Below are 17,665 nucleotides of genomic sequence, written 5' to 3' on the forward strand. Positions count from 1 at the left end.
ACCAGGTTGCCGCCACCTTTGTTCCTCTCTTGCTTTCTTCGCTGCAGCCTCTGATGAAGCAGGACAGTCTAGATATTTACAACGAGAGGGACCCCTTCAAGAACGAGGAGGCCGTGGTGGACGAAGAGGAGCCCGATGACATTGAGAGCGGGCTGGAAAGCGAACTGGACCTCTTGGAAAGGACCACCGTCGTCCAAGCCGAGCCGGTTCCATGCCCGCCTGTGGAGAAGGTCTCCTTCCCAAAGGGCCTTCCGTGGGCCCCCAAAGTCAGGTATCGTGTCCCCCTAGGTCTCCTCCTACCCCTCAGGAACCTTCTGTGGACCTGGTCAGGACGTGAAGGAGGATGAGATGGTTGCTCTTTCAGAATCAGAATAGAGCTGGAAGGATCCTTGGAGATCTACTCAAGCTTTGAGACAAGTGGTTGTCTAATCTCTTCTTAAAAGCCTCCGGTGATGAAGGATGTTGAAACGTCCAAATGTTCCGTCGCTAAGTGAGGCAGTTGTTAAGTGAGTTTTGCCCCACGTTACGACTTTTCTTGCCGGAGTTGTTAAGCGAATCACTGCGGTGTCGACTTAGTCACACGGTTGTTTGAGTGAATCTGGCTTCCCTGTTCACTTTGCTGGGCGGAAGGTCACATAAAGTGGATCTCTGCAACCGTCGTAAATATGAGTCGGTTGCCAAGTGTCCGGAATTGGATCACATGACCACGGGGACGCTGCAACAGTCGTCAGTAAACGGGTCAGACTTTTTCTACAGTGCCATTCTAACTTCGATCAGTCGCTATAAATGAACTATTTGTAAGTCAAGTGTTAAGGATATTGGTGTTGTGTTACCAACCAGCAGAGTAAATGCACAAGGAAACGTTGCTGAGAGCGATGAATAAGAGATGTGCAAACTGGTTTATCAAAAGCTTACTTTATAGTAGAAAAAACACTCTCATAGTCTTTAAACAAATTCCAAGTAAAATCAGTCCAGTAGTTACAGATATCTTCTCACCAAACATTAGTTGGTTAGAATAACAAACTCACTCTGGTTCACAAACCACAATGATAGCAGATCCATCCAACGATAATTAGCAGAATGTTAGCAACTCCTCACAATGGTAGCATATCATACTCTGGTAGCATATCACAACATCTTCATACACAATGGCAGCATATCATAGCAGCAACTGAATACGTTGCAATACCTTCCTTAAATACGTTCACAACTAATTACAGCATGACTCAGCACTACAAGGAATCAGCAGTAAAGCCTTAAAGTCACACAATACATATTCACATTAAAGTCACAGAACACATATATTGCCTGGACAACTTGTTAGGCTCAAACCATATCCTAACCTCAAGGACTGGCTTTAAATCTTTTATCTTTGGATGTGACCAGCCTGCACTCAAAGTGGCTGAAAAAGCAACTGCTAATCCAGAATTGGCATGAGGCTACAAAGTTTTCTCAAGTTTTGTACTTTTGTTCTGTCCTCTCTCTCTCTCTCTTTCTCTCTCTTTCCTTCTCTCTCTCTCTCTCTGCCTCGTTGTCTGTGATGCAACCACTTTGTGTCTTCCAGACAAAAAGACATAGAACATTTCCTGGAGACAAGCAGGAACAAATTCATTGGATTCACACTTGGGCAGTGAGTAGATGGTGGCCCTCGGAGGCTATTTTTTTACCTCTTAAGTACAAAACTTTAATTTACCTGTCGGGGGTTGAAGGCATTGCTGGCTAAATGGGGAAATCTGGGTTTTTTGAGGGGTGCTTGGTGCTCTCTGAGCTTGGTGGTTTTCTTGCGGGCGTTTCATGACCCAACTAGGGAACATCATCAGTGCTAGAAGGGAGGGAGGAGGAGGAGGAGGAGAAGAAGAAGAAGAAAAAGAAAGAAAAAGAAGCAGGAGAAGAAGGAGGAGGAGGAGGAGGAGGAGGAGGAGGAGAAGAAGAAGAAGAAGAAGAAAGAAGAAGAAGAAGAAGAAGAAGAAGAAGAAGAAGAAGAAGAAGAAGAAGAAGAAGAAGAAGAAGAAGAAGAAGAAGAAGACGACAACTACTACTGTGGGGTCCTGGGTCCTCTTTGAGCTTGGTGGTTTTCTTGCGGACGTTTCATGACCCAACTAGGGAGCATCATCAGTGCTAGAAGGGAGGGTGGTTTGTGGAGAGGACGAGGAGGAAGAGAAAGGAGAAGGAATAAAGGGAAGGGGAGGGGGAAGGAGGGAGGGAGGGAAGGAAAGAAGGAAGGAAGGGCTGAGGGGGGTCCTCAGTGCCCTCTGAGCTTGGTTGTTTTCTTGCAGACGTTTCATGACCCAACTAGGTAACACCATCAGTGCTAGAAGGGATTGTGGAACGGAGAAGGAGGAGGAGGACTATGGGGTGATGAAGTTACTTAGTCTGGGTCATGAAACATCTACAAGACAACAATCAAGTTCAGAGGGCACCAAGGATCCTACAGCCCCTCCCTCCTTCCTCCTCCTCCTCTCCACAAACCCCCTAACACTGATGATGTTACCTAGTTGGGTCACAAAACGTCTGCAAGAAAACAACTTAACTCAGCACCAAGAACCCCACAGTCCTTCTCCTTTTCCTCCTCCTCCTTCTCCTCTACTTCCTCCATTCTGCAAAGCCCACCCCCTTCTAGCACTGATGATGTTACCTAGATGGGTCATGAAACGTCTACCAGGGAGCCCACCGGTTTAAGTAACCATTCTACAAAGATCCATCCACCTATCTACTTTCTCTCCCTTTCACTTTTTGCCACTGACCATATTCGTACTTTGCAATCCTTTACTGGATTGACTTCAGCGGCTTCTTCCGGTTCTAGATATTGCAATTCTAGCACTCTTCTCTAACTCTAGATGTGCGAGAGGGGGAGTTTTCTAGAGACTTCCATCCGGGGGGGCTTGAATTGCACTGTTGAAGAACCCGGCGTTAAGCACATACAAAATATTTATACGTACAATAAGGTCTCAGTTCACTTTTTCCTGATAGGTTTTTGTTTTTTTCCCAGAGTCTATTTGTCAAATGCATTACGGTAAAAGTGGAAAGGATGGATGGATGGATAAAGCGTTCTTGCGAAGACAGCCTCGTCATCCAAAAGCTGGAAGAAGAAAAGATATATTTGGTTCTTAATTTCTCTCTCTTTTTTTTTTTCCTTCTTCCTTCCTTCCTGTTCTCTTCTGATCACCCTTTCCAGGGACACGGAGACCTTGGTGGGCTTACCGTGCCCGATCCATGAAAGTGTGAAGACTCTGAAAGAGGTAAGGCAGATAGTTGGCAATAAACCAGTTATTTCTTTAACCCTGCCTGCTTTAAGGTGGGTGGACTTCAACTCCCAGAATTCCACAGCCAGCAAAGCTGGCTGTGGAATTCTGGGAGTTGAAGTCCACCCACCTTAAAGCAGGCAGGGTTGAGAAATCCTTCAATAAGCACATGGCTTTAGCTGTGAATTCTGATTTTTCTCGCGTGGCGATTCTGGGATCTCTGTAAGGAGGATTTGGGGACTTTTTATTTATATTGTTTTTATTTATTTATATCCCATCTTCATTATTTCTTATAAACAACTCAAACTCAAACATACCTAAACTCCTCCTTCTTCCCAAATTTGCTCAAGGCAATCAGCCAGTTTTCATGCCTAAGGTGGGACTAGAACTCACTGTCTCCTGCTGATTGGCCCGAGGTCACCCAGCTGGCTTTCGTGCCTCGGGCAGGACTAGAACTCACTGTCTCCCGGTGATTGGCCCAAAGTCACCCAGGCGCCTTTCATGCCTAAGGCAGGACTAGAACTCACCATCTCCTGGTGATTGGCCCAAAGTCACCCAGCTGGGTTTTGTGCCTAAGGCAGAACTAGAACTCCCAGTCTCCTAGTGATTGGGCCAAAGTCACCCAGCTTGTTTTCATGCCGAAGGCGGGACTAGAACTCACAGTCTCCTGGTGATTGGCCCAAAGTCACCCAGGCGGCTTTTATGCCTAAAGTGAGACTAGAATTCACAATCTCCTAGTGATTGGCCCAAAGTCACCCAGCTTGCTTTCATGCCTAAAGCAGGACTAGAACTCACTGTCTCCTGGTGATTGGCCCAACTCACCAACTGCCTTTCATGCCTAAACTGGACTAGAATTCACAGTCTCCTAGTGATTGGCCCAAAGTCACCCAGCTTGCTTTCATGCCTAAAGCAGGACTAGAACTCACTGTCTCCTGGTGATTGGCCCAACTCACCAACCGCCTTTCATGCCCAAACTGGACTAGAATTCACAATCTCCTAGTGATTGGCCCAAAGTCATCCAGCTTGCTTTCATGCCTAAGGCAGGACTAGAATTCCCATTCTCCCACTTTCTAGCTTGTTGCCTTAACCACCAGAGCAAACTGGTTAATATTTTCAATTTTAACTAAATTAAACTGGATTTTAATTCAGCTAACTCAATCTCAATCTCAATTTGAGATTTTAACTCAAATTCCTCCAAGATATTTTGATTATTTTTTGTGCGATTCCCGTTGTTCCCATCTTCTCCTCAGCACAAATATATCTCAGTCGCCGAAGTGCAGATCAAGAATGAGAAAGAAATGGAAAAGTGCCCCATCTCTTTGGTAAGAATCTCTCATTGGCTGTCTCATTCCGCTGCAGCTTTTTCACCTCCCGGTCCTCGACTTACGACCGTCGATTGCACCAGAAATCCCATGGCTGAGCAAAGCAGCTCTTCAATGTGTCGTGTCCGGTTTTATGACCTTTCCCGCCAGGGTTGTTGAGCGAATCCCTGCAGTTGTTAATTGAATCATCTGGTCGTTAAGCGAATCTGTCTACTCCCATTCGACTTTGCTTGTCAGATGCCGGCTGGGAAGGTCCTGGACCCTGCAACTGTTGTAAATACAGAATGCAGAGCGCCTGAATTTTGATTTTTTTTGGATGCTGCGATGGACGTAAACGTGAGGTGCAATTAGAATTTTTTTCAGTGCCGTCGTAACTTCAAATGGTCGCTAAACGGACAGTCGTAAGTCAAGGACTTCCTGTGTCTTCTTGTTTGCTCTGCTATGATAATTTGTTCTGTCTGTTCTCTTCTTGGACACTAAAATTTATGAAGAACGGTTGTAGGATTTGGGTATGTCTAGTTTAATGAAAAGAAGGACCAGGGGTGACATAATAGAGGGGCTGCCACAGAGAAGAGGGGGTCAAATTATTCTCCTGAAAGTAGGTCAAAAAGCAACGGATGGAAACTCATCAAGGAGAGAAGCAACCTGGAATTAAGGAGAAACTTCCTTAACAGTGAGGACAAATTAACCAGTGGAACTCCTTGCCACCAGAAGTTGTGGGTGTTTCATCACGGGAAGGTTTTTAAAGAAGAGATTGGACAATCATTTGTCTGAACTGGTATAACTTCCTGCCTGAGCAGGGGGTTGGACTAGAAGACCTCTAAGGTCCCTTCCAGCTCCATTGTTCTGATTGTTTTGCACCTGTTCTCTCACTTCAGGGGGAGGAGGAAGTGCAGGAGACACCCTGTGAGATCCTATATCGAGCCGTGCTGTACAACCTGCCCCAGTACATGGTGAGTTGTTTGTTTTATTTATTTGTTTGTTTATTTTATGCACGCGGCGTAGCATAAATGCAGCATAGTGCATGCAATTCACAGACGTAACCTAGAAAATGTGCATCAAAACTGTGCATCAAATTTGCATCAAAACTGTTGTGAGCCGCCCTGAGTCCGGCTGGAGATAGGGCGGCGTATAAATCTCAATAATAATAATAATAATAATAATAATAATAATAATAATAATAATAATAATAAAATATATATAAAACGCCAAATCAGTGAATTATTTTAAAAAGATACCGGGTGAGTAATGAATACAAGTATGAATAAAATTAAGTCTTGGCATTTACTGGAGTGACTGAACCTCTGGCCGGATATCTGGATCCTTTAGCCATTGGACAGCACTGCCCACGAGGGCAGGGATCCAGTCCAATTTCTGAGGGGAAAATTCCTCACAATACGACGTAAAGTTTGTGGGGTGTTCCCACGATGACAGTTAGGATTATTATTATTGTTTCCTTAACACAGGTAGTCCTCGAGTTACGACCCCAATTGAAACCAGAGTTTTCTTTGCGCTAAGCGAGACAGTTGGGAAGTGAGTTTTGACCCGTTTTACAACCTTTCTGGGTCACCGTTGTTAAGCGAACCACTGCGGTTGCTAAGTTAGTAACGTCGTGAAGTGAATCTGGCTTCCTCGTGGAGTATGTTTGTCGGAAGGTTGTGAAAGGGGATCACGTGACCCCGTCATAAATACGAGTCATTTGCCGAGCGGCTGCGTTTTGATCCCATGGCCATGGGGATGCTATAACAGTCGTATGTGTGAAAAAGTATGACCATTCCCATGGACACATAATCAAAATTCAGACACTTGGCAACTGACTCATATTTATGACGGTTGCGGGGTCACGTGATTCCCTTTTAAGACCTTCTGACAGGCAAAGTCAATGGGGAAGCCGGATTCGTTTAATGTCCACGTTCCTAACACCTGCAGCGATTCACTTAACAACGGTGGCAAGAACGGTCGTAAGATGGGGCCAAATTCATTTAACAAATGTCTCACTTACCAACAGAAATTTTGGCCTTGACTGCCATCGTAACTCGAGAACTACCTGTACCAATTAATCCTGGTTCCACAGACAGCGATGTACAAATCTCTTTGATTGGACTGAGCTCCCTTCTGTTCATTTGAATTAAATTGTAAATTGTAATTTTTTTGGTGTTGTTTTTTGGGGTCTCCAAACTTGGCTGCTTTAAGACTTGTGGACTTCAATTCCCAGAATTCCCCAGTCAGCCACACAGGAAGATGTGAGGACCTCAGCTTTCTGAATTCATCAGTCTGACTGAGGAATTCTGGGAGTTGAAGTCCACCAATCTTAAAGCGGCCAAGTTAGGCCGGCTGAGGAATTCTGGGAGTTGAAGTCCACCAGTCTTAAAGCGGCCAAGTTAGGCCGGCTGAGGAATTCTGGGAGTTGAAGTCCACCAGTCTTAAAAGCGGCTAAATTTGGAGAGCCCTATTTTAAAGTCTACTTTTGGATTGATAATTTCCTTCCCTGTTTCAGATAGCTCTGTTGAAGATCCTGCTAGCTGCGGCCCCAACTTCAAAAGCCAAGACCGACTCAATCAACATCCTGGCAGACGTGTTGCCGGAGGAAATGCCGTAAGTGGACGGCACCCCGGAAAAACTATGGAACTACTCCGATGTGGCGGGAGCTCTGGGGAAGACATTATGCATCAGCATGAATTCTGGGAGTTGTAGTCCTGTTACATCCGCAGGAGGCCACACTTGGGATTTCTGAAAATCTTCATAAATAATCTAAATGAGGGGACACAGGCAGTCTTTGACTTACAACAGTTCATTTAGTGACCGTTCAACGTGTCAACGGCATTGAAAAAAGTGACTTACGACCGTTTTTTACACTTACGGCCATTGCAGCATCCCCATGACTAAAATTCAGACATTTTACAACTGACTCATATTTATGACGGTTGTGGTGTCTCGGGGTCACATGATCCCCTTATTGCAACCTTCTGACAAAGTCAATGGGGAAGCTGGATTCACTTAACAACGGTATTACTAACTTAACAAACTGCAGTGGTTCGCTTAACAACTGAGACAAGAGAGGTCGTAAAATGGGGTAAAATTCACTTAAGAAATGTCTCACTTAGCAACAGAAATGCTGGGCTCAGTTGTGGTCATAACTGGAGGATGACCTGTAGAAGGGGAACTCATCAGATTTGCAGATGACACCAAGCTGGTGGGGGAATAGCAAACATTTTAGAAGATCGGCTCAAGATCCAGAAGGCATTTGACAGAGTTGAGAACTCGGCCCTATACAACAAAATGCAATTCAGTGGTGAGAAAAGTAAAGGTTTTACACCTAGGCAAGAAAAGCGAAATGCACAGGTACAACATAGGTGGTCCCTGGCTCAATAGTAGGAACTCTGAGAGGGATTTTGGAGTCCTAGTAGACAATAATTTAAATGTGAGCCAGCCATGTGCGGCAGCGGCCAAAAAAGCCAACACAGTTCTGGGCTGCGTAAACAGAGGGATAGAATCAAGATCACGTGAAGTGTTGATTCCACTTTATAATTCCTTGGAAAGGCCACACTTGGAATCCTGCATCCAGTTTTGGTCACCATGATGTAAAAAAGATGTTGAGACTCTAGAAAGAGTACAGAGAAGAGCAAAAAGAAGAAAAAAAGAGCAGGAGCCTGGATAGCTCTGCAGACTAAGCACTGTAATTTAACACCAGCTGTCTGTAATTACTGTGAGTTCGAATCTTGCCAGGCTTCCATCCTTTCTAAGGTAGGTAAAATGAGGACCCGGATTGTGGGAGCAATAAGCTGACTTTGTATAAAATATACAAAAGTATGAAGGGTATTGCTTAACGCACTGTAAGCCGCCCTGAGTCTCTGGAGAAGGGCGGCATATAAATCAAATTAAATTAAAAAAAGAAAAAAAAAGACGATTAGGGGACTGGAGGCTAAAACATAGGAAGAACGGTTGCAGGAACTGGGTATGTCTACTGTGATGAAAAGAAGGACTAGGGGAGACATGATAGCAGTCTTCCAATATCTCAGGGGCTGCCACAAAGAAGAGGGAGTCAAGCTCTTCTCCAAAGCACCTGAAGGCAGGATGAGAAACGACAGATGGAAACTAATCAAGGAGAGAAGCAACCTAGAAATAAAGGAGAGACTTCCTAACAGTGAGGACAATTAATCAGTGGAACTACTTGCCTCTAGAAATTGTGGGTGCTCCAATACTCGAGGTTTTCAAGAAGTGACTGGACAGCCATCGGTCCAGGATGGTATAGGAGTAGGGATGTCCAACCTTGGCCATTTTAAATCTTGTGGACTTTTAACTCCCAGAATTCCATGCTGGCTGAGGAATCCTGGGAGTTGAAGTCCACAAGTCTTTCCAAAGTGGCCATGTTTGGAGACCCCTGGTTTAAATCCTCATCTTTTTTTTTCTCCTGGGTTTCAGGGTGACCGTCCTCCAGAGCATGAAACTGGGGATCGATGTGAACCGGCACAAAGAAATCATTGTCAAGAGCATCTCTGCTTTATTGCTGCTCCTCCTGAAGCATTTTAAGCTGAACCACGTTTATCAGGTGGGACTTTGCCGGTCTTTGGAGAGAAGAAAGAGATTTTCTTCCATTTTACGGTATTTTATTCGCATTGTGTATAGCAGGGGTCTCCAACCTTGGCTGCTTTACGACGGGTGGACTTCAACTCCCAGAATTCCTGGCTGAGGAATTCTGGGAGTTGAAGTCCACCGATGGCTGGCTGAGGAATTCTGAGGAAGGCCCACCAATGGCTGGCTGAGGAATTCTGGGAGTTGAAGTCTACCAGTGGCTGGCTGAGGAATTCTGGGAGTTGAAGTCTACCAATGGCTGGCTGAGGAATTCTGGGAGTTGAAGTCTACCGATGACTGGCTGAGGAATTCTGGGAGTTGAAGTCTACCAGTGGCTGGCTGAGGAGGAATTCTGAGGAAGGCCCACCAATGTCTGGCTGAGGAATTCTGGGAGTTGAAGTCTACCAGTGGGTAACTGAGGAATTCTGGGAGTTGAAGTCCATCAGTTGTAAAAGTGGCCAGGGTAGGAGACCCCTGGTGTATAGGTTTTATATATAGTGGTACCTCAGTACTTACCATTGATTAGTTCTGTGAGGCACAAAAAGTACCAAAAATTGACAAGTATCGAACATATTTTTCTCATAAAAAATACAGGGACGCCTCAACTTACAACACCTCATTTAGTCATCTTCTTTTAACGACCGCATAATCTCTTATGGGGTGGAATCTGGGCAACTGAATGGAGCTGAGTATTTACTGGTCGGATGCCCTTCCTGTCACCAATGCTGAGTTTTGTTCAGCAGATATTCTCAGTATGCCCAGAGAGAGAAATATCTGCCTCTACCTAGGATCGAACCCGCAGCCTCCTGATTGTGAGGCAAGAGCTCCACCACTAGGCCACCGCACCACTCCACAACAGTTCCATTTAGTGACTGTTCAAAATTACAGCGGCCCTGAAAAAAGGGACTTATGACCATTTTTCACACGACCGTTGCAGCCTCCCCGTGGTCACGTGATCAAAAGTCAGACGCTTGGCAACTGACTCATATTTATGACAGTCGCAGCGTCCTGAGGTCATGTGATCCCCTTTTGTGACCTTCAGACAAGCACAGTCCATGGGGAAGCCCGATTCACTTAACAACCGTCACCCTAACAATTGCAGTCATTCACTTAATACATGTAGCAAGAAAGGTGGTAAAATTGAAGCCAATTCCTGGGCAGACCACAATCCATTAAAAATCAGTTGGAAAGGAGAAGTCAGGAGGAGAGGGAGATGGACCATGAACCAAAGGATAATGAAAGAGAAGAATTTTATTCAATACTCAAAAAAAAAGAATTAGGCCTGTTTTTAAAAGAAAACTGGAATGAAGAAACTTGAAATTTATGGGATACAACAAAAGCTTATATAAGAGGTTTATCGATAGCGTACACAATAAGGAAAAATAGAAATAAGAAGAATCAACTCGCAGAGCTCCAAGGAAAATTAGAAAAAGCAGAATCTAAATTACAGGAAGAACCCCTGTAAGTTGAGGACTATCTGTAATGTAAGTGAGTCACAAGGCAACTGACACCAAGTTGTAGCTTCTGCATTGAGTACTGGGACAACATTTTCACATGAAAATGCATTAAATACCAAATTTTGAGGAGTTTCAAAGCAGTGTGGAGTACCAAGGTACCACTGTAGCTTTATCCTTTTAAGATTGTAAGCTGCCCAGAGTTAGCTTTTTAAAATGGGGCCACTAATAAGTTTACTAAATAAAATAAAATTAAAATTTCTTAAGCCCACCTCCCTTCTAGCATTGATGATGTTCTCTAGTTGGGTAATGAAATGTCTGCAAGAAAATCACTAAGCTCAGAGAGCACCAAGGACTCTTCATGGTTCAACCCAGAGCTACAAAAAAGTTTCGTCTTAAAAGGAAAAACGAATAGGCTTATAATGTTTGACTGTTTAAGCATGCTGTAATTTTAAGATTAGAGAATTATGTTAAGTGAATTATGATGTTGTAAATGTTGAAGGTTTGGCACACAGAAATATTTGAGCCCAGATGGCACCCTGTTTAAGGAAAGATGGAATGCTTGTATTTTGAAAAATAATAAAAAAAAAACTTTAAAAAAAATTCTCGTCTTTGAAATTCCTTTGACTCTCTGTAACATTTCCCCTTTCCTTTTCCTCCAGTTTGAGTATGTCGCCCAGCATCTGGTCTTCGCCAACTGCATCCCATTGATTCTGAAGTTCTTCAACCAGAATATCCTGTCCTACATCACCGCCAAAAACAGGTGCCGGCTGCAGTAGCCCCAGTCTCCCCTACCCTCAACCCACGAGGCATTTTAAACCTTCAACTGAAGAATTCTTTTATTTATTGTCTTCATCTTCTTCTTCCCCTTCTTCTTCTCCTCCTCCTCCTCCTTCTCCTTCTCCTCTTCCTTTTCTCTTCCTCCTCTTCCTCCTCCTCCTCCTTCTTCTCTTCCCCTTCCTCTTCCTCCTCCTCCTCCTCCTTTTCTCTTCCTCCTCTTCCTCCTCTCCTTCTCCTCCTCCGTCTTCTCCTCCTCTTCCTCCTCCTCCTCCTCCTCTTCCTTCTTCTCCTTCTCCTCCTCTTCCTCCTTCTCTTCCTCCTCCTCCTCCTTCTCTTTCCCCCTCTTCCTCCTCCTCCTCCTTTTCTCTTCCTCCTCTTCCTCCTCCTCCTCCTCCTTCTCCTTCTCCTCCTCTTCCTCCTTCTCTTCTCCTTCTCCTTCTCTTCCTCCTCCTCCTCCTTCTCTTTCCCCTCCTCTTCCTCCTCCTCCTCCTCCTTTTCTCTTCCTCCTCCTCCTCCTCCTCCTCCTTCTTCTCCTCCTCCTCTTCTTCCTTCTCCTCCTTCTCCGTTTTCTCCTTCTTCTCCTCTTCCTCCTCCTCCTCTTCTCTTTTTCTTCCCTTTGATTTCCCTGCAGTGTTTCTGCCTTGGATTATCCCGCCAGCACCATCCATGAATTACCGGAACTCAACGCTGAAAGTCTCGTAAGTCACTGATTATTTATCACCTCCTGAGCATTGGTGGGGTTGGTTAATAGCAGCATAACAAAATAACAGAGTTGGGAGGGACCTTGGAGGTCTTCTAGTCCAACCCCTTGCTCAGGCTGTTGGTTGTGGGAATGCTGCAATTTATCATTTTTTCCCCCTTGGCCGAAGGAGACGGGAGACGACAGCCAGTTTTGCTGGAGGAATCTCTTCTCTTGCATCAACCTTCTGAGGATACTCAACAAGCTGACCAAGTGGAAACACTCGAGGACAATGGTAGGTCAGGAGATGTAGGCATTTATTTATTTATATGGGGGAGGAGGAAAAAGAAGAGGAGGGAGAGAAGAAGAAGGGGGAGACGGGGAGGAGGAAGAGGAAGAAGAAGAAGAGGAGGAGGAGGAGAAGAAGGAAGGAAGGAAGGAAGGCCAACGCCATCCTAGGCTGCATCAACAGAGAGATAGAATCAAGATCACGTGAAATGTTAATACCACTTTACAAGGCCTTGGTAAGGCCACACTTGGAATCCTGCATCCAGTTTTGGTCACCACAATGTAAAAAAGATGTGGAGACTCTAGAAAGAGTGCAGAGAAGAGCAACCAAGAGGATTAGGGGACTGGAGGCTAAAATATAGGAAGAACGGTTGCAGGAACTGGGCATGTCTAGTTTAATGAAGAGAAGGACTAGGGGAGACATGATAGCAGTGTCCCAATATCTCAAGGGGCTGCCCCAAAGAAGAGGGAGTCAAGCTATTCTCCAAAGCACCTGAGGGCAGGACAGAAGCAATGGGTGGAAACTCATCAAGGAGAGAAGCAATTTAGAACTAAGGAGAAGTTTCCTGACAGTTAGAACAATTAATAAGTGGAACAACTTGTCTCCAGAAGTTGTGAATGCTCCAACACTGGAAGTTTTTAAGAAGATGTTGGATAACCATTTGTCTGAAGTCGTGTAGGGTTTCCTGTCTGGGCAGGTGGTTGGTGCTGGAAGGGAGTGAGTGGAGTTTGCATAATGGGAGGAGGAGGACGAGAAAGAGGGGTCCTTTGTGCACTCTTGCAGACATTTCATGACCTAAGTAGGTAACATCCTCCACCCCCACCTCCTCCTCATCCTCCCTTCCAAATCCCACTCTCCTTCTAGCATTGATGATGTTACCTAGTTGGGTCATGAAACATCTGCAAGAAAACAAGCCAGCTTGGAGAGCATCAAAAGACCCCTCCTGTCAACCCCGAGCTACAAATATTCTCTTTTAATTGAAACAAGCTTGATCGTATTTCTTCCCTCGACAGATGCTTGTCGTCTTCAAGTCCGCTCCGATCCTGAAACGGTCTCTGAAGGTGAAACAAGCCATGATGCAGCTGTACGTCCTGAAGCTGCTGAAGATCCAAACCAAGTATCTCGGACGCCAGTGGAGGAAGAGCAACATGAAAACCATGTCGGCCATCTACCAGAAGGTCCGTCACCGCATGAATGACGACTGGGCGTACGGCAACGGTGAGTGTTACACAGGCAACCCACCCCACCCCGGACCCCTCAAAGGGTAAATCTGGACCGTAGCTCAACTCCGGTTAACTCCAGTTTACGAAGAAATGGTTGCAGGAATTGGGCAGGCCTAGTTTAATGAACTAGGGATGCGGTGGCTCAGTGGCTAAGACACTGAGCTTGTCGATCGAAAGGTCGGCAGTTCAGCGGTTCGAATCCCGAGTGCCGCATAACAGGGTGAGCTCCCGTGACTTGTCCCAGCTTCTGCCAACCTAGCAGTTCGAAAGCACGTAAAAAAAGATGCAAGTAGAAAAATAGGGACCACGTTTGGTGGGAAGGGAAGAGCGTTCCGTGCGCCTTTGGCATTGAGTCATGCCGGTCACATGACCACGGAGACGTCTTCGGACAGCGCTGGCTCTTCGGCTTTGAAACGGAGGTGAGCACCGCCCCCTAGAGTCAGGAACGACTAGCACATATGTGCAAGGGGAACTTTTACCTTTAGTTTAATGAAAAGAAGGACTAGGGGAGACATGATAGCAGTGTTTCAATATCTCAGGGGCTGCCACAAAGAAGATTTGGGGGTCAAGCTATTCTCCAAAGCACCAGAAGGCAGGATGAGAAGCAATGGATGGAAGCTAATCAAGGATAGAAGCAACTTAGAACTAAGGAGAAATTTCCTGAGAATGGAAACAATTAGCCAGTGGAACAACTTGCCTCCAGAAGTTGTGGGTGCTCCAACACTGGAGGTTTTTAAGAAGAGATTGGACAGCCATTGGTCTGAAATGGTACTGTAAGGTCTCCTTGTGGTCATAAGTCGAGGACTACCTGTAGTAATCTGAAATTTGGAACTACGTTCTAAGTTCTTGGTTCGGAGAGTCTCTCGCTGAAAACAAGGAAAACTAGAACTCGCCATCTCCTGGGGTTTGGCCCAAAGTCACCCAGCTGGCTTTAAAACCTAAGGGAGAACTAGAACTCACCGACTCCTGATGGTTGGCCCAAAGTCACCCAGCTGGCTTTAATACCTAAGGGAGAACTAGAACTCACCATCTCCTGGAGATTGGGCCAAAGTCACCCAGCCGGCGTTAATGCCTAAGGTAGAACTAGAACTCACTGACTCCTGGTGATTGGTCCAAAGTAACCCAGTCGGCTTTAATGCCTGAGGCAAGACTAGAACTCACCATCTCCTGGTGATTAGCTAAAGTCATCCAGCCGGCTAATGCCTAAGGGAGAACTAGAACTCACCATCTCCTGGTGATTGGCCCAAAATCACCCAGCCAACTTCTGTGCCAGAGGCGAGACTAAAACTCACCATCTTCTGGTGATTGGCCCAAAGTCACCAGCTGGCTGTCATGCCCAAGGCTGTACTAGAATTCACCGTCTCCTGCTTTTTAGCCTGGCACCTTAACTGCGAAGCCAAACCTGCTATCCTTCAACTCCTGTGACGCCCAGATTTTCAGGCCCAGTGGTCACTTTTTAGTCCACGAAATCCTGCCTCACTTTCCCCCTGTGTGTTTTCGGCACCTAGATATCGATGCTCGTCCTTGGGACTTCCAAGCCGAAGAATGCAGTTTACGAGCCCACATCGAGTCCTTTAATAGCCGGAGGTATGACAAGATCCAGGATGCTGAATTTTCTCCGGTGGACAATTGCCTCCAGAGCGTGCTGGGACAACAATTAGAACTCCCTGAAGATTTCCGCTACTCGTACGAACTCTGGCTGGAGAGAGAAGTATTTTCCCAGCCCATTCACTGGGAAGAACTGCTGTGCTACCAGTGATGGGGAAATGGGATTCGAACTCGGTGCTTCAGCCAACAAGTGCTACGGGGGAGTGGGGGAGAGGAAGGGGTTTTCTTTGGTCTGTGGATGTCTTTCCACAGGGAATTAACAGCTAGAAGTTGTAAAAAACAATTACTCCTTTTCCCTCAACGTTACGGGCCTGTAAGCAAAGAGAAATTTATTATTATTCTTCCCGTCGTTTTCCCTGATCCAGGTTAGACGATACGTATATATTTAAAGTTCTTATAATGGGAGCTTTGAATGAAGGGGATTCTGTACATCAGCAGTGTGCAACCTTGGCCACCTTAAGATCTGTGGACTTCAATTCCCAGAATTCCCAAGCCAGCTGGAGAATTCTGGGAGGTGGATTCTGGGAGTTGAAGTCCACAAGTCTTAAAGATTGGACACCCCTGCTGTACATCATATATCTCCAAGATTTTGGTTGCTATTATAAACATTTTCTATGAGTAAGATACCTGGGCAAACATATACCTGTAAGCCAGGTGACATTCTTTCACTACAGACAATCTATTGCTGATTCCATCAAACATTTCAGCAAAGTATCCTCTAATTGTATTTCATAACCACCTATGAGGATAATCTCCAACTAGAAAACAGTATTCATAGAATAATTTTTCAGGATATAAGGATAAATTAGGGGGCATTTGCGTGTCTCCGATACATAAAAATATATCGGAGATATGCAAATTATATACCAAAAATATGTAAAAGCACGGTCCAATTTTCTTCCATCTTTTATTCACGGTTCCCCGTGGATATATTCCAAGAATTTTTTTCCCCAGGCATTGCAACGCTGCATTAAACAGATGTTTGCAGAAGGTTTGATGCATTTTCGAATCAAAATGAATGCATCAAATGTTCAGGAACTGCTCTTAGCCTGTTTTGGAAATGAAAAGCACATGATTTTAGAAATTGTAGCGGCATGCCAAAAAATATTTACACTGCACAATAATTGTGTTGATAGTGGCTTATCCGGAATGCATTCAGATCCCTCCATACAGATGTTCTCTCTTTTATTTCTGCGAAGTGACAATGTTTGAAGCATGCCAGCCCTGTTGCTTGCATGTTCAAGGATATTTTGCACGTCCCCAAACCTGCTCTCCCGGCAGAGATAACACGGGTTCCCCCATGATCTGCTTCATGCTTTGTGTGTGTGTGTTTTTATGCTACGAACACGGGTAGCAAGAAGGAGCAAAAGGGTAAGCAAAGCTTGGTTTATGAGCACAAGACGAGAGTTAAACACGCTTGTATTCTGACATGCTTGAATGTACAGTATGGCTATGTGTGGTTCTCATGTGTGTGAGACACTTTTATCGGCAGCCTTAGTAACATGGCACCGATTTCTCTCTACAATACAAATAAGAGGATTTTAGTTTTTTTTCATTCTGGCCCAGCAGAAAGGGCATTTTGTCCAAAAGCTGGACGTATTTTCCAGGCTGCATTTTCAAAAAAAGACCATCGTATATATGCAACATCCTATCTAAAGAAGGAAGCAGATGCAGTGAGGAATATATTTAGCAACCCGGTTAAATACGTGGCCTTAAAATTTCACCAAAATGACTTGAAAGCTAGATGTGCACCTTATCCGTTCTGGGAAAGTGTCTGCATAAAGACAAAGACAAAAAAAGAAAATTACGCGTCATTTTGTTTGCAATCCTATTTTGGAGCAGATGTTTAAGGAGCTGCCCCTTACCTTCTTCGGAAATGAAAAATACATGATTTTAAAAATCGTAGTGGCATGCGAAAATATTTGCTCTGTGGCACCGCACAATAATTGTGTTGATAGTGGCTTATCAGGAACGCGTTCAAATCCTTCAGTTCTCTTTTTATTCCTGCGGAGTGAAAATGTTGATTTCCTAATGCATTCACAAATTATTTTTTAAGGAAGCGTGTGTATTATCCTAAGCACGAGGTGTAAGGAAGAATAAAAATCTAATTCTTAAAACAGTTTTCTTCTTTAGATTATTGAATGATATTTCAGTGCTTGTTACGCACACCCAGAGAACCAGTATTTTCACCGTAACAATGGGGAGAGCATTTTAAACTATAGACTATTATATTTTAAACTATTAAATATTATAAACTATTATTTATAATACAGGGATGTATTCCGTAACTAATACTGTAAAGCATTAACCTCAAGAGTAGCTACTACTGACTAATACAAGTGCATTTTTTAGTAAAAAAATAAATGAAGAAATTCATTCTTCCTTCCTTCCTTCCTTCCCATCCTGAAATTCTTCTTTTCCTCTTCTGCCTTAACATAGGTTTTTCTAAAAAGCTATAAAATTAATGTGCCAGATGGCACCTGTCTCTGCATAAGG

The 17,665-nt window shown here is 44.6% G+C and overlaps 1 protein-coding gene across 2 annotated transcripts in view; it reads left to right on the top strand.

Moving 5' to 3' along the window:
- STRIP2 (striatin interacting protein 2) overlaps positions 1-17,288 on the top strand; it is a 32,841-nt gene extending 15,553 nt beyond the window's left edge. The window contains exons 10-21 of one of the 2 annotated variants that reach the window (XM_087874386.1): positions 48-271; positions 1,565-1,630; positions 3,176-3,239; positions 4,493-4,564; positions 5,443-5,517; positions 7,062-7,159; positions 8,987-9,113; positions 11,253-11,353; positions 12,002-12,068; positions 12,240-12,344; positions 13,352-13,556; positions 15,070-17,288. In XM_087874386.1, coding sequence (XP_087730512.1) covers positions 48-271; positions 1,565-1,630; positions 3,176-3,239; positions 4,493-4,564; positions 5,443-5,517; positions 7,062-7,159; positions 8,987-9,113; positions 11,253-11,353; positions 12,002-12,068; positions 12,240-12,344; positions 13,352-13,556; positions 15,070-15,320 — 1,455 coding nt within the window. In that variant the 3' untranslated portion in view covers positions 15,321-17,288. The remainder of the gene's footprint in view (positions 1-47; positions 272-1,564; positions 1,631-3,175; positions 3,240-4,492; positions 4,565-5,442; positions 5,518-7,061; positions 7,160-8,986; positions 9,114-11,252; positions 11,354-12,001; positions 12,069-12,239; positions 12,345-13,351; positions 13,557-15,069) is intronic. The other variant, XM_087874387.1, reaches the window with a different exon arrangement.
- The last annotated feature ends 377 nt before the right edge of the window (positions 17,289-17,665 follow it).

This window comes from Pantherophis guttatus, chromosome 7 (assembly GCF_059756535.1).
Source record: "Pantherophis guttatus breed Tessera chromosome 7, ASM5975653v1, whole genome shotgun sequence".
NCBI classification, from domain to species: Eukaryota; Metazoa; Chordata; class Lepidosauria; order Squamata; family Colubridae; genus Pantherophis; species Pantherophis guttatus.